The 27862-nt window shown below is 41.1% G+C and overlaps 1 protein-coding gene across 7 annotated transcripts in view; it reads left to right on the top strand.

The window, feature by feature from the left end:
* Positions 1 to 27862, top strand: part of agap1 (ArfGAP with GTPase domain, ankyrin repeat and PH domain 1) — a 66439-nt gene that overhangs the window by 26740 nt on the left and 11837 nt on the right. For 4 of the 7 annotated variants that reach the window (XM_077626590.1, XM_077626519.1, XM_077626441.1 and 1 more), the window contains 10 exons: positions 4551 to 4693; positions 5112 to 5267; positions 5344 to 5436; positions 14414 to 14518; positions 17464 to 17626; positions 18231 to 18404; positions 21737 to 21898; positions 23906 to 24060; positions 24169 to 24259; positions 25506 to 25728. In XM_077626590.1, coding sequence (XP_077482716.1) covers positions 4551 to 4693; positions 5112 to 5267; positions 5344 to 5436; positions 14414 to 14518; positions 17464 to 17626; positions 18231 to 18404; positions 21737 to 21898; positions 23906 to 24060; positions 24169 to 24259; positions 25506 to 25728 — 1465 coding nt within the window. The remainder of the gene's footprint in view (positions 1 to 4550; positions 4694 to 5111; positions 5268 to 5343; positions 5437 to 14413; positions 14519 to 17463; positions 17627 to 18230; positions 18405 to 21736; positions 21899 to 23905; positions 24061 to 24168; positions 24260 to 25505; positions 25729 to 27862) is intronic. The other 3 variants (XM_077626753.1, XM_077626671.1, XM_077626362.1) reach the window with 1 other exon arrangement.

Genomic DNA, 27862 nt, shown 5'->3' with positions numbered 1-27862 from the left:
ATCCTGCTGCACATTCGCCAACTCTTAATCGCACGTCAATTAGGGGGGAAATTGACCCGCTCAGCTATTTAGCTCTAACCGAACAGCAATTAAGTTTTATCATAGCGATGGGAGCAAGGAAAGGAGGGGCACTGCAGAGCATTCCCGGGGAGGATTCATAAAAGTGTGATACATTAAAGGGCAGGCAACACCCACAGTTAGCAAGTTCCAGACATGGTTACTGTTCCCTGTCCTGAATGGACAGCCCCCACTTGCTCAGAAAGCAGAATATGCAGATTTTTCACTTAAACTTAAGTAGTTACAGCTTTGGTTTGCAGTATGGTAGCGCCCTTACCAGCAGCATGTCATATCACGCTCAGTGTATCAATACAGTGATCCCATACCTCTCAACCACTGCCGATAACTGCCCTTATAAATGATTATGATTCCCCTTACAAACCCCCAAAAAACCTTACAAACACCGTACGAGTCGTACAGTGTTTGTAAGGTTTTTTTGGGGTTTGTAAGGGGAATCATAATCATTTATAAGGGCAGTTATCGGCAGAGGTTGACAGGTATGTAGATCCACACAAAACTATTATGAGTGGGTTTTAAAAGGATATGGTGAACATTGAGAAAAGCACAACACTATTTTTGTTCTGAGAGCTGTTTTTAGCTTTTTTTTTTGGGTGCTGAACCCAAAATTGATCTCAATTATTCTCTATCATGTCAAGCTTTTATAGATCCCTGTTTTCTTTATATAAACTGCACTTAGCATATGTGCTTGCTTGATTTAAAAAATAGTTATTGATCTGCAGTGAAATACGAAAAAAACATGACTGCAAGGTTGTTTAACAATATTGTTTTTATTGTTATTTTACAAAGCATATGGTTAGTTGTGTGGCTGTTGTAACGTGCACTAACAAAAATAATTGAATGAGCATTATTTTTAATGTCAAGTGGTTGCATTAAATAATTTCAGTTATTTAGGATAAATAGATTATGTGGATGTTCAATTTTTTATTTCAATTTTATTATGTTTACACTCAGATTTGTCCATTTAACATAATAAAATTATCTAGAGTCAGATACAACTATTTCTATGAAAGAAAAAAAGTAAATTTACACATCATTTTCCCAGGGTATCTATAATCAATTTTGAATTTTATACAAAAAAAACTTAGCTCTCAGACTAATGCAACAGACATATTTTTCACATTTTTGCACATTCTAATTTGCTAAAAATGAACTTCCTGAAAACTGAATATTTGTTAGTATGTATATTTGTGTTATCTTGAAGATGCTTGCCAGAATGTTTGATCCTGTATCTTGTTAAATCGTAAAACAATGTTAACAGTTTAACAACTGTCACCAGTTTGTGTGTACCTGTCTGGATGATGATAAATGATCACATTTTATTTGGAAGAGAAACAGCTTAGCAATATGCAAAAAGCCAATTAATCGCACGGCAAATGAAAATGAGGCCTGTAATTTTCCCGGCTGCGATTTAGAAGCGCTCATGTGTTTTCACATGCTTCGTGTGTGTGTTAAAACTTAGCCCATTCATTGCATATTTATTGGTCATCAACAGACCACCCAACTAAAGTTCAAACACACCAATTAAGAAAACACTTTATTACGCATTGTGCAGTGTTAGCATTGCTATTTTGACATTAATGACAATAGATAATTTGCTAACCACTTAAGCCTGCTATGAACCACTACATTAGTGGTTAAATTGGTTACATTTTATCATTTGACAATAATATCTCATATCGGCAGTTATCACGGCAGGCCTAGGAACAGCGTTATTTTTTTTCTTAAATATAGTTGCCATGGCAACTTTTCTGTAAGCCGCATGTTGTCTATCATATTGGAAAGATGTTTGTTTTCCTTTCCCTAATGGTTTGTAGATGAACACTGACTGGCTTATTTGTTTTACTTTGTGACTGGGCATGTGACCCATGTCTATGTGCGTGCGTGCTTGTGTCTATGTGAGCACGAATGAAACATGTAATGAGAAGTGAAGTCTCGTCCAGTTGGGAGTAGTGACCTCTGTGTGAGGGATGGGGGCGGGGTGGCGCGAGGATGTCTACGTTTTGGTCCTCGTCCATCAGCGTGCTAATTTAATTAGCTTAATTACGGCGACATCAGCCCCAAACGCACACATGCATGCAAGTGCATACACACACATACGTCTGCGTTTTTTTTCCTCATCTGTCAATGTGTGGAAGCAGAGCACATCGTTCACACTCTCTAACAAGCTGAGATGAGCACTCGCTAATGTTCATCCACAGTTACGCATATACACGTAAAGTTCACCTGCAGGCTACACACGTGCTATTAAAGAGAAGTCGACCATGAAAACAAAATAAAGTTGAATGGATGGATCATTTTTGCAATATGTGTGTGCTCAATTTAAAGTACGGGATACACAAAAAATATGCTTTTTCAAATAAATTGGTAAAATAGCGTATTCTTACTATTTCCCTGAACTGTTGTTTTTATCTCATGCATTGTTGAAATAAAAAAAAACGTTAGGCGACATGAAAATCATTTTGACAAAAATGTAATTGACTCCCAAATTAACTTCAAAGTAATTGGCGACAATTCTTCCTAAGATTGAAGAATTGTTGCAATTTTTTATGTGTTTGCCACAATTATGATAACGGACTTCTTCCCCAAAATGAAAATGCTCACATTCCATTTTCCTTTTTTTAATGCAATTTTATTTTAGACTAGTATTTATTAAGTAGTTTGCTTCTTTCAATTTTATTGGTGCAACTTGCACTCACATTTTGAAATGTAGCTCTTTAAAAAACACTTTTCCAAGACCGTACCTAGAATATTAGATTTTAAGCCTAATTAGGGATGTCCTCGATTCGGTCTCTTGATCTGAAATTACGTAATTTTGCTGCAGTAGATTAGCTAACGGTGAGATAGATGTCTGCAGTATGGAAATATTTTGCTACACAAAAAAAGGTGACACGGACACCAAAATATGTAATCGGGACATCCCTACTTTAAATATCTCCTGCCACAGTTTAACTTTACAGACTGCAGACTGCAGCAACACACAGACCCAATATCTTTATGTGACATCCCTCCATAAATCTGTTTAGCACGCCGGTTTTAGAATGAGTAGCTGCCTCTCATACCAGCCTTGAGATTGATGTTATACGGTTAAATTTTTCATTCAATTATTAAACTAAATGTGAGGTTTAAATATTTAGCGTATTCTTACCATAACTGTTCTTAACCCATACCTCCTGTTGGCTGCAGACACTTCAACTCTTGAGCACAGATTCATCTCGTCATAATGTTTTTGGGGACGTGGTAGGAAAGGGCTGGTGGCCATGTTATAGTCACTCCTTTTTCCAACTCTTTCATGATTTTTGCCCATACCATTTTTTTTTCATAAGCCCCATGCCTTTAATATTCCAATCAAGTGAATCTATCTATTTTCTCCTCTTCATGCCTTTTTTCATTCAAACTGTTTGAATACGAGCCAAATGTAACCTTTCACTAAACGGGTATTTTTTACTGAATTCATTTACAAACAAAAACTGAGTAATGATGCCAAAACCAAACATCAAGTTGCCACACAGTGACTATATAGAACTTGATTACAAATTCCACTCCTTCACTTATTAACACGGCACAGAGCAGCACAACACCACAGCCATACCTAGGGGCAATTTAGAGTGTCCAATCAGTCTACCATGCATGTTTTTGGAATGTGGGAGGAAACTGGAGTACCCAGAGGAAACCCATGCTGAAAAAATTCAAATATCATTGCATGAATAAAAGACTGATAACAATCTCAATGTACTTTTGGGATCAGTGAAATGCACTCGTTCATTTAATAAGAATTCTGAAAGATTTATAAAGTGGAAAAGTTGAAAAAAAACCACGGGGAGAACATGCAAATTCCACTCAGGTGGACTGACCTGGGTTTGAACCCAGGACCCCAGAGCTCTGAGGCCGACATGCTAACCACTCACGCCACCTGGCCGCCCCAAGTCTTTAATTGTAACTGTAAATTTGTCATTGTAAACAGTAATTGTGATTCAGTACTGTGGTTAATGTCTAAGCTCATTAATTATGTCATGTTATGTTGACCGGTTTTCTCCGTGAACATGATTAAAGTGCTTTGGACCATGGACGTGGACATGAATAATCAGGATTGCAAAATTATTGCAGGGTGGATTTTGTTTCAGACAGAAGTCATAATCCTAAATGAAACAGTCTGGGTTTTTTTTTACTTCAATCCTAAAACATTTCCTCGCACACTGCCCTTGGCTCGCCCTGCCACTAGAAGGTAAATGTTTACGATGGACTCCTCATTAACCAATTTTAATGAGTTCAAATTAAAAAAAGAAATGTCATCTATGTTTATTGGTTCAGAGATAGACTCTCACTGAACTCTTAACTCTTCCTTCTCCTTGTCAACAATATTGTGAGGAGTTTTTCCTGTGTTGTTTTGGAGGATTGTGTGTTAGAAATGTTTGAAGAAACAATATTATTGCTGTCATGGGAACGATTATTAACAGCGATGTTTTGTATTGTAGTTGCTCAGAAGATCGTTGCCACTCGAAAGAAGCAGCAGCTGTCGATCGGCCCGTGCAAATCACTCCCCAATTCCCCGAGTCACTCATCCCTCTGCACCACTCAAGTGTCCAACGTCCAAGTCAGCGGGGCCATGCAACATCAGGTAACTCCTCACTGTCATTAACATAGAATGACAAAATCAACCAACAGATTTTGATCAGTCGAAATTTTTTAGGGCATCAACTTCATTTTCTTTCCCCAAAAAACATTTGTACAAAAGATGTCAGACCTATAACAACTGATTTTTTAATTTGTTTTTATTGTTGGCCAGTGTGGTATTTGTCTTACCAGATAATTGGTATTTTTCTGCTACTAATTGCATTTTTAGCTAAGTTACAGCCTTTTGTGCCCTCACAATTTATTAACGGCATGATAAAGAGAGTATCAATTAGGTATAGGAGTAAGGATTATTATTGCATTTTGGTTTCATCCTTTTTCTCGCCTCAAAAGCCCACTATCCCAACCATTTTAAAAGAAGTCCACTATTTGTCGCAAGAAGACTGAATGTTTTATTGTTTTAGACAAGTAATGGAGGTGGCAGTGTGAGTGACTACTCTTCATCGGTGCCGTCCACGCCGAGCACCAGCCAGAAGGAGCTGCGCATCGACGTTCCTCAAAGCACCAATACGCCCACGCCCGTCCGCAAGCAATCCAAGCGCCGCTCCAATCTCTTCACCGTCAGTTTGTGTCAATGTTAGCTCGCCTATTGTCAGTGACATCATTGTGAACTGATCATTGGAATCTCTCCTACAGTCAAGGAAGACCAGCGAGACAGAGAAGGATAAGAAAGGTCTGGAGGCTCGAGCCGACAGCATCGGCAGCGGGCGAGCCATTCCCATCAAACAGGTAAGACTTCCTGTCGGCTCGCTCTTCATTAACAGTGAAATCACACACTTGACATCAATTAGATCACCAGGCTCTCTAGGGTCCTCCGAGTGGATCATTAGGAGACTCGCGCCTCCCCTCCCTCTGTTCCCTCACTTGATCGCACGCTTTACGTCATTGCGTAGCACTTCAAGCTGCTTCCTTTGCATTTGCTCTCTCATCTGCGGCCCAGTGCCTTGGCAGCCACGCTCGCGTTTTCAAGGTATAAAGGGGCTGAGAGGAAGGGGAAGGCGAGGGACATGCCGCGATGGTGAGCCGAGCCTCGGAATTGGCTCTTAATTTGCGGCCAACATGTCGCAGCGGTGGCCGGGTCTCCTCCCGACAAGCATATCAGGCAATTTGCGAGCGCTAATCATGACCCTCGTGTTGGCGCCGTAGCCTCGTTTGTAATCTCTTAATGAACAAATTGCATCTCTGATTAGGGGCCGTCTCACCGGGAGCGAGAGCCGGCGAGAACGAGACGCCGCAGCGGAGGCAGCATTAATTGCCTCGGGTTTGACGTTCCCATCGTGTATTTCAAAATTGCCTAATGTAAATGGATCTCAGTGGGTGGAGTCAGGAATTCGGTAGCGTTAATTTGCTTCGAGAGCAGTTGGAGTGCCAGAAACACTTGACTTGTTTTGAAGAGGATTCCTCATTATGTAGCGATAATAGTTGAGCTCTTTCCAAGTGTGTAACAAATTTCTCACTGCTCATCTGTCACACAGAAATGAAAGTGCCCCCTTCATGTTATGATCCTTGCGTCCTGTTGCGTAAGGTCAAATGACACGGTTAGAATTTGAACCTTCGCGGAAGCTGTCACTCACAAAGATTAGAGGGGAAATCAGTAGGCGCTAGAGTGTTTATTGGGGTTTTAACTCCAAAGAATTTACTGAGTGCCATTTTCTGGCCACTCCTGATCTCATTAGAGCGACTCTTGGCCACTCGAGGTGATGCCGGTTCAGCCCGCCTCTTTTTAAAGTAGAGCGTTTTTGTGAAAAGCACACTCATTAAAATAACCCATTGCCAATGGTTAGGTTGCAGTAACAAGAACTGTCTAGCCTGTTTGGTCCTGTACACATATCACATTTATACTTGGCATTTTTTTCCATGGTGCAATACATGTTGGTTAATAGGTGTTGTTTTTGTTGCACAGTATCATGGCTTTCCTCAACCACAGGAGAGTTCATATGTTCAATCAATTCTACTCTTTTTGGTACTTTTTATTGCTGTTTTTCCTTTTAATGCTGGCACAAATGTGTAGCCAAGTGATGAAACATCATTCCGATACGAGTTTCTGCAAACCTAATGGTGAGTGAAATGTCCCGCTGAATAATATACCTTGGAACCACTCTTTTTTTTTTCTGGAATGCAACGGATGCATCCAGCTTTGTTTACTCCTCCACATCTGCTCCATGCCGCTAATTAGTCGCTAATTGGCGCAAAGATAGCCAATGGCTCACTCAACTCCTTGTCAGGGAGTTTGACTGAAGAGTTGTACGTTGCGGTCATAAAGACGTGATTTCAGATGAAAAAAACATAACACATTCAATATTTAAGATTGTACAAATGCATACCTGTCAACTTATACGTTTTTCCCGTATTTTATACGTTTTTTGATCATTTCAAATTGTGTACGCCGTATAACAACTTTTGTACGGGATTTTTTTTAAGTACGTTTTTTGTAAAACGGATCTCGTTTTACGCATTTCGGCTCTAATCCGGATCGTCTCGGTCACTGGTAGCAGACGAAAACGTCATCGTCAACTGCTAATATTGTCATGTTTTAAGCATGATATGCGCACACGCATTCACCTTTCACACGAAACAGGAAATGATTAAATCATTTCCTGTTTCGTTATTTAAGCAGCTATGAGTCATAGCGCTTGGGTCCGAATACATTCACGGTCGCGTCACGACAACGCGGCGCGACCATAACACTTTTACGTGCACCCTATGTGAGTAAATATGTGCCGCGTTGCATTTGTACGGTTTTCTATTGCTTAATACGGGGAATTCCAATCATTAATACGGGGAGGAATTGGCCCAGGTTGACAGGTATGCAAATGTGTCAAAACTCAAGACTGATTGAAATAGCGCATCACACAAAATAGCAAAAATAAGAACGATATCAACAGTAGTTTAAAATGACAGAACTCTTGAATGTATAATTCATGTATTATGGTAACCTAGAAACTTAGAGCTTGAGACTTTCCCCCAAAATTCACATTGCAAAAGTAACCTTAACCCTCGAGCAAAATTGTCATTTCGGTTAACATGATTACCTGAAATTATAATGACAGGAGCAGATTGCGGCATGATGAAGAAAGCAAACTAGTGTCAGTCTACGTTAAGTTGCATGCATGCGTGCAGTAATGGATGAATATGAATGATGCCTGATGAAGGAAATGCTGACAGGTAGAGAGACTGTAATAGTATAATTTTTTTGGGGAGCTTGAAATTTTATATCCGGTTTATATGAAGTGTACTAATTGTGTTTAATATGAGGATGCCAAGTTTCCAATATCTAAATATTGTAAAGCATGTCAAAATTTATACTATGTATATGCATAAATGTAAATCATTTGTGGTACTCAAAAATCACACCATTTTTAGATGGAGGCTCATTTGATGCGCACATTCATCATTTACTAGGCCAGGGTGGTAACTTGAATTATATGGAATATTTTTTTATTGTGAATGCATCAAAAGTCTAACAGTCACTTATAAAGAGATGAATACACCTGACCGTGTTTTGTTGCCTGACAGTACAAATGGGGGAAACAAAATGGTTTTAAATAAGAATAGCGGTTAGTTATCTTTAACATTTAACTTATTTTTAAAGCGTGTTTTGAGCTTGCTCATTATTTTGTTATTATTGCCTCTATACAAAGGCCAAATATTTTTTTCTGGGTGAGGATACTCTGATAGCTTATCGCAGGGCACAAGGAGACGGAAAACCATACACACACACTCATACCTAGTGTCAATTTAGAGTGTTTAATCAGCCTACCATGCATGTTTTTGGAATGTGGGAGGAAACCGGATTACCCAGATAAAACCCACGCAGGTGCAGGAAGAACATTGAATTTAATTGAATTGAATGTTTTTATTTTCATTATATAAGTATAAAGCTTTCACCACAAAGTCCACAAATAACAATAAGTGAACAGACAAATAAATAATCAATAAATAAGTAATAAATAATTAAACTGCAAACGCCACAAAGGTGGACCGACCTGGATTCAAACCCAGGAACCCAGAACTGTGAGGCCGACATGCTAACCACTCATCCGCTGGGCTGCCTTTAGACAAACATCATAGGTTAAAAAAAATCCAGAATGACAAAAAATTGTGATCTATGAACATTACAGTTTAAAGGTTTTAAATTTTAAAATGTTTAATCATTAATGCAGAAAACTCTATAATTGATAGTGATTATATTGTGAGTTTTGTTCATATCGTTTTTTACAATAAGGCAGTGGTTGTAGCTACCGAACCCCACCAGTTTCATATGCGTATTCACCGAACCCTACTTTATTTAGTATACAAAAATGTTTTTTTCAAATTCAAAATATATAAATTCCTCGCAGCACTGATTGGCCAACCAATTTGATGTGATCATCTGCAGCCAGTGATGGTCAAGCGGGGCATGTTATCGTGAATAGATGTGATGAATCGATGTCTCTTGACCTCCGTGGCAGAGGTTCCACCGAATCCCTAGTGTTCGATCGAACCCAGGTTAAGAACCACTGCAATAAGGTCTTACTTTGCTTGTAGCCTACTCAATTTGGGTTTTTGTTCATTGAAATAGTACATTTAGGGGGGTGATGTTTACCTACGCAGACATTTTTTCAACCCATGGTTGTTCCTAACCAAAGGGATGTAATAAAATAAGCATTTGTTCTTCATATTTTCTATAATGCAAAAATAATTATTTTTTAAAGTAATACATTAAAAGTGATTATGATGGAACAATTAAAATTTCCCAGTTTTTATGTCTCATGAAACACTACAATTTTGTGGCGGACATATACGTTTTAATGAGTTTTTGATTCGAGTCAATTATTTTTCCACTATGTAAATTTGGAACTGCCTTATTAACATATCCCAAATGATTATATCGATGAAGAAAATCAGATACATTAATTGCAAGAATATAAAATTTACAAATAAGATGAATAGTTATTAAAATGCACCTGGCCACCAGATAAATGGAACAACCCACTTGTGAATTTTGGTTGATTCTGCGCACTGTTTCTGGGAAAATTGTTTACACGGCATACTTCCGGACACTAGGCAGAACTCCTTCCTGTAAGAAGGTGATTAGTGTTGTAATTGGCTGTCCCGGTTGTAGACGAGTGCGGGGCTGGCTGGATTTGACAAGTATGCTCGTCCCCCCTCGGCGCCGGCTGCTTTGTCAGGAGTTAAATTGCATGGTTAATTCGGATGTTATTTACCCTGTAATTCATTAGTTTGGGCCGCCATTGGCGGCTTGCAGGCTGTAATTTCACGCTTGGCAATAAAAGATGTCTCATAATCTACTTCATTTAGCAGCCAAAGAATTTAATGAAATTAACTGTGGCCCTAATTAAGACGGTGAATATTAAAGACCTGCTATCAAGGCTTTAACGAGGGTGACACTATCCACGTTTCGCCCGATACGAAAAATATCATTTCCCTGTGAAAGGTTGTCACTGCTCGGAGCCATTTTGGCCGTGATGACATTTTTGTCACGCACACTCACCCCTGCAAATGAGATTTTGCAGGGGGCGTCACTCCCATTTTAGTCGGAGGAATAATTAAAACATGGCACACAGGCGTCAATCAAAGAACATACTCATTACGCCCCATCTCCAGTTTTTGTTTGCCACGGGCTTGTCACATGATGACCGCCTTTGGCCAGAGGCTCTTCATGTTTTATGTCTGGTCATCCGCTAAAACTAACTAACTGCTGAAAAAAGCTTTTGGGCTTGTCATTCATTGCCAATTCCTGTGGAGGGAAGTGACCCTTAAAGTCAACTTTATTTTCAACTTCAGAACGTGTGTTTTAGCACAAACACATTTCAAATATTGGACAACTTTTGTCAATGTTTGATCCCACGAAGCATTTTACTGATCACGTATCAGCTGCCCTAACCGTTTGGCAACACCGCCTGCAATCTCGGTACAGCCACACACGGTCTGAAAGAATGATGGATGAGCCGCGATGGCCAGTGCGATAGAGGAGGCAGGGTCCAGTTTTCCTCACACCCACTGTCACCCCCCCAGTCTGCTGTCTAAGGGTGACACCTCTAATTTAGCTTCCTGCTCTTGTGGGATTTCCATGAACAAAAGAGCTGTGGCCCCTCAGAGATCTAGCCGTTCTTTGGTAAGCGTGTCCTCCCCTGTCTCACAGATTGAGAGTGGCCCTGTATCACGTCGAGGATCACACCTAAGAGGGTCTATTGTGTGATGGGAGGATTAAATGCTCGATTAGTTTATAGCAAGCAACGAAAGTTCCTTTACTGCTTCACACAAACGAAGCTAGCTGATGAGTTCTCGGTGGAAAAATTCTTCCAGCTGAACAAATCATGGAAACTGGGACTGGATGATGGAGAACACCCTCAACATGTTTAATAACATTATGTAGGGTGCATTTGAAAATTAACTTATAGCCCTCCCAAGTCCCTTTGTTGCAGGATCAGTCAGCTGCAAAGTAAATGTCCCAGAATTATTTAGAAATTCGTAACATTAAGCATTACATTAGCCCTTTTTTCTACCCTTGTATTTTTGTTGTATCTGTTCTCTTTGGTTGTCTGTACCTGGAATGATATCATCTTGCTTTGTGCTTATTACATACAATGACAGTCAATTGCTATTCTGCAGGTGCTTTCAATTTTCAAAAATTCAATCGCGCACGCAATTAGTGTGCATGTCACATTACATTTCAACAACGTTCTGAGTTTTCTAAAAAGTTCAGTTTCGCGGAATACCTTTTGACGGCAGATTCCAAGTGTGACGTCAAATATTGGAATGAAAGTAGACTCCTATATCCCTGAAGTTCCAGTATACCCAATACAATGCACAGATTTTTTACAATTGCACATATAATCACGTATAATAGACACCCTGTATGTTATCAATTTATTTTTGGAAAAAAATCGTTATCATGTAATTACAGTACATGTAAAACCCTTTGTCTAACAGCGATATTTTGTTAAAAACCGCTGCACTACGAAGTCGGGTTGAGTGCTTTAACTAGACTTTAGTAGCACAAAGTCATACACCAATCCTATTTATCAGGAATACAGCACTGGCCTATTTAACATCCTTGCCTGACGTGTGACTGCTGAACGACCCCCAGGTACGAACCGGATGTGTCATCTAATGAATGACCTGATCTCTCATCTTCCCGTCAACAAGCGACCTTTCCTAAGCATTCCTTCTTTTAAGTCTTTATTCACAATCCAGCTTTCCTACCGGAGTTTAACCGTGACGCTTGCCAGCGCCTTTGGACATTTTGGGGCGGTTAACAAATGACATCATCTCCTCATCAACCTGGCCTCTCACACCTCCCCCCAGCTATCGACCTTTTCCTAAGCACTAGGCCACAATACTTCACGGGGCGGAGAAGTGCCAAGTGAGTATATCTGAGGACATATTTATTTCCTTAGACGAAGACCTTGTGTGCCGTCACGACAGCCATCCGCTCCTGAAGGCGAAGACGCCATGTGTCACCGAGCCTGCAGATGCACATAATGAAACGTACTGTATTAGCCATCAGCATTCAGTTAGCCCCATCACTGTGTGACGTGTCACAGACTTAGGTTATTGTGCGAATCCCAAAAAGTCTTTTTAGACATACTGGCATACGAAATGTTATCACAAAAGGTCCCATCTTAAGTTATTACATTCTTGGACACTTTGCGGTTTGGATTAGTATCAGGTTTCTTGATATTGGCAGTCAATTCTATTTAGGTTTAATGTTTCTTTGCCTAGTCAGATGTTTGAACTTAGATTTTAAAAAAAGGAGCACTATAACATCTTGCACGTTTTAATTGAACGTTATTACTAATATCAAAATAATGATTCACCAAGCACAACAAGGCTACAGTACAGTCATCAAGCTGTACCTCCCAACTTACAGAAGCACAGATAAATGGCTTCATTACTGTCAACCATTGAAGCCTCAATCACAATGTCTTCAATAAGAAATTAACTCTAAAGAAATTATTTTTAAAAATTCCAATCCTTTTATCGCTTACAGGTGTAAGTTTCATTTAAGGTTTTTATAAAGAGGAACATTTGATTCTGGAATTGTACAGACTCAACCTGAGCAGAATTTCCGATCGCTAATGAATGTTTTGCAGACATTAAAAAAAAATAGCAATAGATATCTATGGAAATGGGCGGCCTGGTGGCACAAGTGGTTAGTGCGTCGGCCTCACAGCTCTGGGGTCCTGGGTTTAAGTCCAGGTCGGTCCACCTGTGTAGAGTTTGCATGTTCTCCCCGGGCCTGTGTGGGTTTCCTCCGGGTTCTCCGGTTTCCTCCCACATTCCAAAAACATGCATGGTAGGCTGAATGGACACTCTAAAGTGCCCCTAGGTATGGGTGTTAGTGTGAATGTTGTCCATCCCCTTGTGCCCTCCGATCGGCTGGCCACCGATTTATGGTGTCCCCTTCCTCTGGCCCGGGTCAGCTGGAATAGGCTCCAGCGACCCTAATGAGGATGAATTGGTTCAGAAAATAAGAGATCTTTAGAAATCTCCTATTACTGTCTCCATGTGGTTTGAATCTCTCTTTGCTAAATTCAGTTTTGTGTGGTTTATGTTGTAATTTGTCTTGGAATCAAACTAAATTTCACCCCCCAAAAATTTATTTGTCACTGGTCGTTAGAAGTAGCTTGAGACTGCTTAAAGTTGTTATCAACGGATTGCAGTGCTGTTATACGACAATGAAGCATTTCTGCTATTATCTGTCTGACAATTACCTGAAATGTTTGCTCATCTGGGGCTTGCTGTGCCTTCCCTCAACCATTGGTCTGCTCATTTTAATTCAGTTCCTTCCCTCAAACAGCAGTTGTCTTAATCAATACTGAGCGTTGAGAGCAACGGAGAGTGTGCTTTAGCCCGTCGCAGCCAGCAGCCTCCTTTCTCACTCGTCTCCTCCTTCTTGGGTGTTGCAGCCGCATGCTCCCTCCCTTTATGGCTGGACTCTATTAATATCCTGTGTCGGCGTGTTAATGTTGTTGAGGTCCAGTGAAGTGACACGCGTGGCAGCGCGGCTTTAATTGCTAATCAGTGGACAGTTTTATCCGCTGCCGCCGCCTCCCATTACCCCCCCGTCACTCCTCCCCTCGCCATGCCTTTCTCCCCGCCATCTACGCGACCTTCGTGCTCTCTCACCTAATGAATGGAGCACAAATGAAGTGTGGGCGGCGGTCGCTCGGCCTCGCTGCTCAGTCAGCCGCAGCTGATGTGCGTAGGAGCGGCGAGCAGAGAAGCGGCGACGTTAACAAGCCTGAAGAGGGAAAAAGTCAGACAATTAAATGACGCCGGCAAATGTCGTAAGCTCGTTAAGGCACTCATGTACGCTGAAACAGACAATTGCATGATTATGGCACTAAACACACTTTTACTCGTTAGTGGATTTTTGGAGGATGGAAACACTGTTTTGTCTGAAAAACACGAGACTGTCACAAACATAACCAATTCTTGGAATGTACAGTACTCGTCGAGTGCTATATAGAGTAAATTCTACACTACGCACCAAGATTATTTAATCCTCATTTTAATTCAGAAATACTTTGATCATCTGTTTGAATTTTTAAATAGTTGCTTACCTCTGACTGCAATAGACATCACATTATTTTTATCTGGAATGATTTAACAGTGAATGACCATATCCTGCTTGCCTTTGTATTACATATTGCTACTGTATGTCGGGATTTGCTACACTAAGATGTGTACTTTGCAGGGCATGCTACTGAAGAGGAGCGGCAAATCCCTCAACAAGGAGTGGAAGAAAAAGTATGTGACGCTGTGTGACAATGGGCTACTCACCTACCACCCAAGTCTTCATGTAAGACACAGACACACACACAATAGTGTTGTTTGAATTATCATTAATGTTCGAATCATCTTTTTGCTTGACGTATCAACATATTTTAGTCATTCCTTGCTGGAACACATTCTCCCACACGCTCATAATGATGCCATAATTTGAATATGACATACCTGTCAACCTCTGCCGATAACTGCCCTTATAAATGATTATGATTCCCCTTACAAACCCCCCAAAAACCTTACAAACACCGTACGACTCGTACGGTGTTTGTCAGGTTTTTTGCTCACTCTGCTCATAATCATTTATAAGGGCAGTTATCGGCAGAGGTTGACAGGTATGATATGATCAACACTGATGCTCATGCAAAAACAGACCTACTCCATACAATTTTCACCACAAGTGACTAAAAACATCACTTCTCCACTATCTCAAGTTATATTAGTGTGCTCATCTGCGTGTGAATTGATTTCAATTTATTGTTGGAGCCACATAACTGTAAAGTGAAGGTGAACCCCGGGAGCTTCAGAGCAGCTGCACCCTGAGGTTGTGGGTTTGATTCCTTCCGGCAAGTTCTTGTGACACACTTGAGCAAAGCTCGCACATCCATCAGCAATTAGAACAGCTGATGCAGTAAATTAGTGCAAAAAGTCATCACTTAACACATGAGCACACGCAAAGTGCCTCCAGCACAAAAACACTGGTTTTCCTAAGCAGTTCGCCGTCAATTAGCGTGTTTGCGGAGGCTAATCGGATGAAACTCAATCAGCGCTGCTAATTGCCACACTATGTGCAAAGAAATCACATTAATGTCGCTAATTAAGTGGATGGAAATAATGCTGCCTTATTGCCTAAGAAAGAATATACCAACTTCTGCCTTCGTCATAGGGTAGAACGGGGTTGGTTTTCACACTTGACCATGACAGCGCGGTGTTGTGCTATATCAATTTCAAACTCATCAGAATTTCTGTAAAAATAAATCTGCATTGCCTTCACTTTAGTATCTCAAAACCTTGAGCTAAGAGGCTGTGACAGGTCTTTGTTCTCAGTCAGTTCTGAGTGCACTCACATTAAAATGATGCTTCCTCCTTTCATGTGAACGTAGTATCCTGATAAGTGCCTTGCAGACAACGCCTCACTCACATTCATACCTAGGTGCAATTTAGAGTGTTCAACTAGCCTAAGTTGTATGCTTTTGGGATGTGGGAAGAAATTTGACTACCTGGTAAAACCCACGCAAGCCCACACATGGAGGGCTGCTTACTATTTTTCATATTTTCAATATAACCCTCTGCAGCATATTGTAAACGCTTTAAACCGAATTCTGTTATGTCACTATTTTTTATACCCCAAATAAATGTCGTGCAAGATATTGATGTTCAGTTCCGTACACTGGGGTTAAAAAAAGTCAATAAATACGATGAGTTTTTTGAATGGGGAAAGAATGAAAAGGAGGTACACTCATGCCCAATACATTAGAATTCTTTCTAATGCGTGAATGACTATTCGAAGATGTAGAAAGAGTAAAAATAGTGACCACCAACCCCGTTCTCCTATCTTCTGTGTCACTAAGCAGCAGCCAACTGGAGTGCCTGATACTGTCACTTAAAAAGCCCCTGGTCCTCACCTGTAGCTTTACACACGTCTTTTAACAATTTCTTAAAATTGTATTTTTTTTTAACTAATCTTTTCTGTGATATTTTCATCAGTCATCCTTTGTATGATTCTTGTTTACATCTCTGCCAGCACTCCTTGCTGCGCAGACACACTTAAAACACATTTTCCGACTTTCATTCACTGTGGCCACCTGCTGTGGAAGCGTTCAGTCGATAGACATAATGTCCTGGATGCCACACGAGGAGAGGACAACTAGGCCGATGATGAAAGCACCCCAATGCAAATCGAGATTCAATTACCTCGGTCAATCTGTTGGGGGAATGTGTATGAGTGAGAATGTGTGTGTTCAGGTTTTACCCAGTGGGCTGCCTGCTCAATAGCTCTCTAGTGGCTTGTTAAGACACCATCAAGAGCACTTGGCTTTGAATTGGCCTTTTGTTAGCCTGGACAAGAAAAGGAGCGTGTGTCGGCCTGTGAGGATTAAAGGTTTAAAGCAGTCAAAGCACTGGGAAAAAAAACGTTAAAAGTGGTTCAATTAATGAGCCTGGCGAAAACTGAGAAAATATATCATAATCATCATGTTTTTTAAGAGTTTTTTTAAATACATGAAATCAGCCTACTTTTTAAAAAGTACTGGAGGGGGTGTTTACTCTATAGCGGAATCACACTCCTCAAGGTCTCTTCAAGGGTACTGGAGAGGAGGGTCCATCAGGAAGTCGAATGTTGGATTTAGAAGGAGCAGTATGGTTTTCGTCCTGGCCACGGAGCAGTGGATCAGCTTTATACCCTCAGCTGGGTTCTTGGGGGTCGTGGTATTTCGCCTAAGCATTCTACATGTATTTTGTGGACTTGGAGAAAGTTCACCTGTCCCCCCCAGTAAGTCCTGGGGGGTTGTTCTGTGGGGTACCAGAACCCCTTATACAAGGGTTCTGATTTCTGTATGACCAGTTTCAGAGCTTGGTCCACGTAGCTGATAGTAAGTCACCTGACAAACAACAACCAAAACACTTTTTGAAATATTTTTTCAATTATCCACAACTAAAAAAACTCCAAATTATTTATAAATCATATTTTCTTCACCCAGACCTAGAAGATGAAAGTATTGAGAACAGTCATATATTGTCCGCAAATCATACATGGGATATGAGTGTGATTTTCAAAAGTGCCTGTTGTTCATCCGTATATACTATTTATTCCTACATCATATTCACAGGCTACAGTCCAGTTCTGAGTCTACATGCCACTTGGTCTAAAAGGCTTACTTCATCATTGTCTGCATACTCCTACATCAAAAAGTGTTTTCCGTAGCACTTTATGTATTTAATTTTTTTCTCAATTCTTCTTAGGACTACATGCAGAACGTACACGGCAAAGAAATCGACCTACTCAGGACCACGGTCAAGGTGCCAGGTAAACGGCCACCACGGGCCGTGTCCACCTCCGCCGTCATCCCCAAAACCAATGGGCTGACCAAGGATTTGAGCAGCCTGCAGCTGGGACACAATCCAGGTGAGCAGGATAATTTGAGAATAATTATTTAACATCGTAATGTATCAACATTTTTATTTCTTACTGTCCGTGCAATCAACGATTACAATGAAATGTAGCGGGGACAGGCAGAGAATGCTGATTAACACATGACAGAACATGTCATAAACTAAATACGAGTCTGTTTGTTGCACACACACATTCAGGAGGCCTACCTAATATCATGAATATTCAGTGAGGCGTACTCGTGTACTAATTATTCTCATGAATATTCATGCAATAAAAGAGAATCCAGTCTACCATTACCAAAATGGTTGCAATCAAGAGAGGAAAGGGGGATATGAATGGGATGTTAGGGGGCGACTATGCGAGAGGCTGGGAGTGAGGTTCTGGCTTAAAGACAAAATGGAGATGGTGGAGTCACCCATTTTAGACTTACAAAGGAAGTTCACATGTGCCATTTGCTTAAGACCTATACATAACAGCCTTACAAAGGAAAACAGAATTTTGATGTGGTCTGTGATGAAGATAAGTTTTACAATTTAGATTTTAGACCATAAAATCACCACAGGAAAAAGACTCAGAGTATCAATAGTTTGTTCACGTGTTGATTTTTCTCTCCTAGCAGGTTCGGTGAGCAGCAGCTCGTCAGTATCTCAGATGGCGAGCGGTATTAGCTTGGTGTCCTTCAGCAGCCGTGCCCCAGACGGCATGAGTGGGCACCAGCGATCGTATTCAGTCTCCAGTGCCGACCAGTGGACCGATGCCACCGTCATCGCCAACTCGGGAATTGGAACGGGTAACTATCAGTGCATCACGGCTTTTATAATTGCCATCATGATAAGATAAGTCTATCACACCAAGCTCATGGAGTCACCATATTGACAAACAGCAGTTAAGACTCACATTCAAGGACAAATACAATTAGGACTTTCCTAATAATAATAATTTAATATTTGAAGATTCTGGACTACCACTGAAAAAAAAAACAATTAAAAAGGCAGAACATAAAAAATTATCCCTCATATTTCATGGATAATGGGGACCAAAACCTCTTAATTTCCTTTCCACATCCTCCATCAATTAGCATTGTTGAAGTCCTCTACGTTCTTCACATCCCCCTGGGATTTTCTTATTTACACATTTTCTGTTTTACTCCTACTCATCTTCATTCCTCTTTTCCAGAGCAGACCTACATTTCTCTAAGTGCTCATCTACCCATCCCCTGGTCTCACTGCAGATCACAATATCATCTGCAATCATATTCCAAGAGGGTTTCTGTCTCACAGTATCTGTCAATCTATCCATCACCATGGCAAACTAAAAAGGGGCTCAGGGCTGACCCCTGGTACAACAAACTCTTCTGTCATGCCAACTGCACACTTCACTGCTGTAGTACAACTGTCATATATGTCCCGAACTACTCCGACATACTTCTATGCTACCCCAGACTTCCTCATCCACTCCGACAGGTCCTCTCCTTGGTACCCTGTCACTTTGTTTTTTTCTTTGCCTGCAAAATCCCTCTGTACCAGGACATGACCCGATCAACACAATTGCCAAATTCAGCAGCTCAATTCATTCACACCATAACCGCATGCCACACACGCATACCTTCTGTCCTTTCTTATTGTGCCAAAAGTTTCCGCTTTTGGCTAATGGCCATCATCTTCCGCCCCACTCACTCCTCTCACTTATATAGGAAAGGTGCTATGCGCAGCCCATCAGCTCCCAAAATAAATCCACTGTCATTGGTTCTATTGTTTGTTCATCTCCATAGCGGAGGCTGTGATATGAGCAGCCAATCAGCTAACTGGATAAGTCTATATTCTAATTGGTATTGTTTCTTTGTCACTTTTCATCTTTGGCATGTTCCAAAACAACACATATTTTTAAATTGAATTTATTTATTTTGTTTATGTATACTTTTTAAAACCCCAGGAACACACTGAATTTGTGAAACGTAACCCGCAAAGTAGGGAGGGATCACAGTAATAATGATTTTTCATACATTTTTTCATCTGATAATGAAAATATACAGTAGTTACCATATTGTGGCATATCATTATTATCATTTAAAATGCCCCCTATGGTGATACTTTTTTTAATGTCGCCCCGCGCTCAAATAAAAGCTTAGAGTGACATGTTGCTTTGCAGTGACAATCATCTTCCCTGACAGTGACAGTTATGTCCTAAATGTTGTGTTTCTAGCCTCTGCAAATCATGTTTAAAGCTGTGAAACGCTTTCAGCAGGGTGCTTACACACAAAAGAGTGCCTTCTCTTTAGCTCTTTCACTCCTCTATTTCCCAGCGTGTTATTTGTGACCTGTCCACATTATGATGGTGAGTGCTGGGAAAACACGTGTGAGCACCACACCAGCCTTTTTGCTTACGCACTGACTATCTGAAAGTAAATGTACCTTTTTTTGAGACTGGTGGATTGTGGGTTTCGTTGTCACAGTAGCAAGAGGGTGAGAATGCAGATATAGGAAAGGCATTTTAGACATAAATAGATAGGTAATAAGTAAGTTAATAAATAAATACATGAATAAATATATAAATACATTAATAAGCGTGTTGCTGAAATATATATATATATATGTATACATATTATATGCGTGTATGTGTGTGTGTGTGTGTGTGTGTATATATATATATATATATATATATATATATATATATATATATATATATATATATATATACGCATACATACATATATGTTGAGTTAAACAAAAAATCAAAACAAATACAATGATTTGCACATAATGTATTACATTTATGTAATTTGATGCGCAACAAAGACAAGATGTCTAATGTTCAAATTGATAAACATTTTACATCCAATATTTATGACCTCATAGTGCATCAAAACAGCAGATATAGTAAAGTCACTAGTGAGACTTGTGGGTCATTCATGGCAACCCGAGCCACTTTTGTCCGAACTGTTGACAGGCTGAAGGGAAACAATCATAGAGAAAGTCAAGAAGGAAGTCTCCAGGCCGCTTGTGTGGGGGGTGGGCTTGGTGGTTTTGTTTGATGTGGATGGAGCGCAGCGCGCAGATGGGAGCACCGTTAATCCATGCCCGTTAATTGCGCGCTCGGGGATGGCATCTTGTCAGCAGAGATAAGTTGTCACATTTTCCACTTGAGCTGAGACTAAACGATTGTAAAATAAGTTATGGCCGTCCTTGGGGCTGTCTGCCGTGTGGCGGCCAGTGAGCATGTGTGTGTTTTTACATCGACACACACGCCCGCGCCCTCATAGTATGGCCATGTCATTGTCACTGCTGCGCTGTGATATTGATGGAAAGTGAATGTTATTTTATTCCGCCGCTAGTCACAGCTGTCAGCACCCGAGAAGGAGATGAAGTGTGGCGAGAGATGCTGCTCTTGTTCTACAAATTTGTCCTACCTTCACCTTTCAATCAGTATCACAGTGTTGAAAAGTTTGGACATTGTCGTGGCTTTATGGTGAAGTTTTTAGCATTTTGAAGCCATTCTTATTGTTTTGAACCAAGGCAGAAGTAGAATAACATTCATTTATCCATTTTCCGTACTGCTTATCCTGACAAGGGTCTTGGGGGGTGTTGGACCCTATCCCAGCCAATTATGGGCACTACTTATCCTCGTACATAGAGGCGATGTAGAGTGTTCAACCAGCCTACCCTGCATGTTTTTGGGATGTGGGAGGAAACCGGAGTACCCAGAGATGCAAACTCCACACAGGAAGGGCCAAACCTGGGATTTAACCCTCGATCTCAGAACTGAGCTCACCAGGCTCCCTATTAGTATTACAAGAATTTTTAAAGTTGCAACATTTTTAGTAGCAATTAACAGCAATTTGTGGAGAATTTGAATCAAAAGCATAGTTTCTCAGTTTTTCGTTGTATTCTACTTTGTAATTGGAGCAGTAAGGCTTCTGTAATTATTTTTGATATGGGAAAAACTGATATCATGGATTTCTGATTTTAACAAAATGTTTTATATTGATGCATTAGATCTTCAATTTCCTGTTAATTTCCATGGAAAGCTTGTTTCGGAACTCTGCCAGCTTAACTCCCAATGAAAATTGATCGTAAATGTTCTACCCGATTGCAGCCAAATAATGCCTTTCTTTTTTCTTCTTAGATGCAGGCCTGGGGGACTCCATGTCTTCTAGTCCCAGCATCTCCAGCACGACCAGTCCGAAGATGGAGCCACCCCCATCGCCACATGCCAACCGGAAGAAACATAGACGGAAGAAAAGCACCAGCAATTTCAAAGCAGACGGCCTCTCTGGTACTGCCGAAGGTAACGCCAGCTCTAATGTCCCTAATTGTTGTTGAGCAAATTTTGTCATGAAGCTCAAAATGCTTGGCACAATTCCTGGGAAACACATTTTCTCCGTTACACACATACACACACGCATGCAGAACAGATGTGCGAGCAGCCGCAGCAGATGTAACGTTGGCTTTTCCATCAAGCAGCTGACGAGCGAAATTATGGTCTGAGAGACAAATTTACTAGTTTGCCTTTTCTTTATTTTCATCTCCTTCCTTCATCATCATTTGCTAGTTTCATCATGGTGCCTCCTCCTCCAGTTTCTGCTCTTTGTTCTCATTTCATCAGTCCACTCTTCATTCCCTGCCCCCGTGAGTCAGCCAGAGAGGCTTAAGTGAAATATTATAAATAATCTGTGGTATTGAAATCTTTTATCAGCGCTGTCACTTCCATTATTCAATAAGCGATTAGTTACAGTCTTCCCAATTTAGCCATTAAGAAACGAGTGCACTCAGGCGGCCCCCGGCTCACCGCCGCTTGTCATGCCGGGCGGGCGGACAGGTGGCTGAAGTATCGCCGTGTCAGAGTGAAGACCGGCGTAATTCATGAGGGAGAAACGCCCTCTGTCTCGCGGCTCCCCCTGATAGGACCCACAGCACTTGAAGCAAAATTAAACTTAACAATTGATTTTGTTAGCATAATAACATTAGATGTGACATGTGTTGCGATTGTCTATATTCTACTGTTTGTGGAATCAATCCTAATGACAACAGTGATTGCTGCCTTTCGCCCGCAATGTGAATAGCCACATAGGTAGAGAAGTTCTTTGCTTCGTTTTTTTTTTTAAATTTGGATGATTACAGCCTGTTTTCTGAAAGTAGTTTCCCTTGCATAAAATTATGTCTGAGAAATTTTCTGAAATTTTAGGAGTTGCTGATTTATCTACTTTTAATAAGTGTCTGGGAATCTTGCCCCGGAATTGGCATAAATATTGGAAGTGGTTTCCAAATTGTCTTAAAGCGACAGACTAACCTTTTATAGGACAAGCATTAAATTAATGGATGCCACTGACAATGCCAGCCGTCCAATACATTTAGGTTTGACACTTGTGCCTCAACGCATTAAAGTGCGTTCAAGGCAAAAATGTTCACTATCACGTGATCCACGATGTTTGTGCTGTCGGAAAGGTTCCGATCGCCCAGCTTGAGTCACTTGACCCATTGGTCCCACCTCCCGTTTTCCTGACCACTCCACACCCTCAGAGGTGCAAAGGCATCCCAAGAATGTCAGGTGACATTATGCGAGGTGTGCTTGTGTCCGTGCGAGAGTGCTTTGTGAACAGTGGCGTGCACCATTTTCCAGGTTATTAAAGTTATAAAAGGCTGCTGATATGGAGAGTAATGACCTGTGTCGCAAAGCAATACTGTGCGCGCTGACATTTAAGCTTTTAATTTGTGTTTCCCGAGGCCCCGTTTGTGTCCCTCTCACCTCCCCTCTCATTGCACCTGGCGGCCCGCTGTCACGTACACACACAGGCGTGGTATGAATGTTGGCCCCTCCCCCCTGTATTTGGTTTGTTCTGTTTGCGCCGCTAAAGGTTGCCGGTGTCAGAGTTCACAAATTGCCTCGACGCCGCCTCTCTGCGTGAATGTCGCTCACAGTAGCCGAAAGCGCTAGCGGTAATTACCAATACCGCGTAAGCGACCGGCCGTCTGGCAGTGCTTGGATACGCTCATATATGCTTTGCTGTCTCAAGCAGGAGAATTCACTCACAACACAAACATAACGCCCACTTAGAACTTATTTTCGTGTTATGTTTGAGAGACTTGGACCATTCGCCAGACTGAATCAAATAAAATTGTTACACCAATGCCTAAAGATCACCGAGCGCAAACCCTCTTTTTCACATAAACACAACAGCAGCAGTCAACATTATTCATACAGCTCAAAAGGTATTGATCATATTTTTAAAATGCTACATGATAATAACAGTTTGACATTTAAGTGATTCTCTTTCCTCTCTGTCACCAACAACAGAGCAAGAGGAGAACTTTGAATTCATCATTGTATCGCTAACGGGTCAGACGTGGCATTTTGAAGCCACTTCGTATGAGGAGCGAGACGCCTGGGTGCAGGTCATCGAGGGTCAGATTCTGGCCAGTCTCCAGTCCTGTGAGAGCAGTAAGAACAAGGTGGGTACCCCATCATGTCACTCTCATGCTAGAGTTTTTTTTCATATTTAAGGTGTGACCACCTTAGCATCTTGAGTAGAGATATTTGAAGGGATGTCCTGTTTTCAGTCTCGTCTGACCAGCCAGACAGAGGCCTTGGCGCTCCAGTCTATCCGAAATATTCGTGGAAATAGCCGCTGTGCCGACTGTGACGCTCAAAGTGAGTTGTAAATATTTCCTTTATTGCACAGTGAAAGCCAGATAGATTGAAAGATGGCACCTTAGAGGGAAAGACAACACCTTTATCAGTGTGTGAAGAAACCCTTTAATTCTCATCTCATTTTATGAACCACTTTATGCTCATTCGGGTCGCTGGGGTGCTGGAGCCTATCCCAGCTGACTCCGGGCCAGAGGCGGGGGACACCCTGAATCAGTGGCCAGGCGATCGCAGGGCACAAGGAGGCGGACAATCATGCACAGTCACACTCATACTCGTAGGGGCAATTTAGAGTGTCCAATCAGCCCACCATGCATGTTTTTGGAAATGTGGGAGGAAACCGGAGTACCCGGAGGAAACTCACACAGGCCCAGGAGAACATGCACACTCCACACAGTGGACCGACCTGGATTTGAACCCAGGACCCCAGAGCTGTAAGGCCGACGCGCTAACCACTCGCTCCACCGGGCCGCTACCCTTTAAGTAAATTGGAAAATACAGTTATGTTCTTCTGGTGTGTAATAGTGGAGAAAATGTCAATAAAGGCCAGTCATTTTGTGTTGATTTTACCTGTCTTTTGTTTGAGTCTTTCTATGTGCAAGATGCCACCTCTTGCTTTTATAGTAGTATAAATCTACATATAGGTACAAAAAAAACTTGAACCAATTTCACTTGAATTTTCAAATGTTGGTTGTTTTCAACACACAGGTTATAACTAAACGCAACATTTTAATAAAACTGGACTTCAGTTTACTAGTTCAAGCTAAACTGGACTCAATTTTAAGTTGGGACTGAGGGTATTGCCTGACTTAAGGCGGATTCAAACAAGGAAGGTCCATAGTTTTATTTAGGTTCTTCTCCACTATTACACATTATAAAAATTAAATTATGTGGTTGTTTTTTTTCAATCTATTGAAACAAGATTTCTGCCGTGTTGGACATGATACGATGGTGTGTTGTCTTTCCCTTTAAAAACATTGAGCAGCCATTTTCAGCGGTAAAGACATTTGCACTAGATGTTATCCTGCGCTTTAAATGGATAACCTGTTCTGTGAGAACAATTTCCTCATGTGTATAATGAACGAGATTTTTGCATTTTTCCCATTGTTTTTAAATGTTGATGTTTAAAGTGTGCTTGTATCTGTTTCCGTGTTTCCAGTCTCAAATGTGACACAAAGGGATTCACTGTACTATATGTTTGAAGGTGTTTCTACCACCACCACTAATGATGTCGCTTTGATACATCCAGATCCCGACTGGGCCAGCCTCAACCTCGGCGCCCTAATATGTATTGAGTGCTCAGGCATCCACCGGAACTTGGGCACCCACCTATCCCGGGTGCGCTCGCTGGACCTTGATGAGTGGCCGCTTGAACTCCTCAAGGTCATGTCGGCCATTGGCAATGAGTTTGCTAACAGCGTTTGGGAGGCCAACTCACAGGGCCATCTGAAGCCTGGTCCAGATGCCAGCAGGTAGGAAACACCGCTGCAGTTTCCCAAATATGTGAGCATTGTTTGGGTAAGCATGTTGTTCCCCAGATGGTATTGCCCAAGACATCTGCTATCTATCACAACATATTATAGCAAACTACCAACTTTTTCGAGGTCAACTCATTTGCCATACCCACTGTCGCTCTAAATGGCAAATCAGTCTCTTCTTAATGCAACATATTTTTTTGTTATTCAAGAGAGAGACACACACACACGTCTGCATGCTATTAACAAATTGACTGCCATAAGCGGCCAGGCCAGACGTCCAGTACATTTTTTTGAGTAGAACGATCGCTGCCACCTCTCCAAGTCAAAATGGCAGTGACTGAGTTAAATATTTATCTAGGCTAATGGTCCTGCAAAGTATAAAAACTATGATGTGGCGGGCGACAAATATGAGTTTGACATCCCCACCATGAGGCTCAGGGGGCTAATGTCTGTTGATGCTGAAACGTGGAGTAGAGCGGTACAGAAGGTAGATAAATAGAGTGAAAACAGGATAGAGGAGTTGAGTGACAAACGAACAATGGCCACAACAGCTGTATAAACAACAGTAAAAGTCCCATGATGACAGTTACTGGTCCGCTTTCAACATCACCGCCAATAGCCAGGAGATCAGCATGAAGGTGCAGGGGTGCAGACGGCACCAACCAACCCCAAAAGACAGGGAGGTAAAGACAAGGTAGATGCCTGTGTCACCATCACTAAGAGATTAGTCAGAACATTTCCAAGTCATCCCTGACTTTTACTCTCAACTCTGGAAAATACACATCCTAGCATATGTTGAGGTGTTGGCATGTTCACACAAGCAGGACTACAAATGAGCACAAGAGTGCAACGGCTGCAGTAAAAATGCAAATGAACATAAATCAGTCAGCCATCGTCTCTGCACATACACACACACGCAGACACACACATACACACGCACCAAGCATATTGACGTGCCATTAACCCTAGTCCGTCAGAGTGCTAATGCTTTTATTGTTGCTCATGTTCCTATTTATTTATTATTCTGATGTATGTTTCCCCCTGAAGAGATTAGAGCAAGTCAATATTATCTCAATTTAGCTGCGACGCTTCACTGCCGCTACATCACTCCCCGGCCCGTCAATAGTATTTATCAGACCATTTCTTAAGTGCCTCGATTTTTACTCACGCCCCGTTCATGACTTTTGTCTCTTCTCGCTGAACCTAATGCTCATTTCACAACTACGAGCTACTAAAACCTTTGAAATGAGCAAGAAATCTGCTCTTGAAACACTGTCCACCTCCCCCCAAAACCAATGAAGCGAGGCTCTTTTCTTGGTAGCGTAACCAATTAGTGTTTCTGTTTTTATTCAATCTATTTTTACTTATATTGTTTTTATGAACAGGGAATTAATTTTTAAATGCATTATTAATTAATATATGATATTTAAAAAACACAATAATATAGTGAATAATAATTATACAGTGGTACCTCGTCATACGACCACTCGTCATACAAAATTATCGTCTTACGAGGGAAATTTCGATAGAATAATTCGCCCGTCATGCGATCAAAATTTCGTGATGCGACCAAGCCAGGTCTTTTTTGCATATCTTTTGTGTATAACAATATCTACGAGCACGGAACGATTAATTCAGACAAGTTCCTCCTAGGAGGAAGTGTCATTTCATTTTTAATTTTTTTAAACTATATTTAGTGTTCAAACAAATTCTTATTTGCTAATATTCATTGATGTTGAATTTGTACACTATATGTTAGGGAGGTAGAACTTATTTCTCCTTTTGAAAAAGTGCACTCGCTGTTTCCTTTTTTTTCTACCAGACACATTGACATTTTATGTAGTCTTAGTGTCAGCAAATGAAGGGGCACAGCCATATTGCTGGAGCGCCACATTTGATGGAAATCATGGATGAGGAATCCAGTTCTTTACAGCCAGTTGAAAGGATTACAGAGAAGGCAGAGGGGGGAGAGTTGGGTGAGACTGATAGATGGAACGCTCACCCCCACCCCTCCACATGGTCTCTCAAGTGAGTAATAGAGGCCGAAATTTCATTTTGCAAGTGGCTGATTTAATGATCCAAAGGGTAATTAATGGCCTGATTATCTTAATGTTAAATATGGCCAGCA

Source organism: Stigmatopora argus, chromosome 1, assembly GCF_051989625.1.
Source record: "Stigmatopora argus isolate UIUO_Sarg chromosome 1, RoL_Sarg_1.0, whole genome shotgun sequence".
Classification (NCBI taxonomy): domain Eukaryota; kingdom Metazoa; phylum Chordata; class Actinopteri; order Syngnathiformes; family Syngnathidae; genus Stigmatopora; species Stigmatopora argus.
This window is presented reverse-complemented; position numbering and strand designations above follow the sequence as displayed.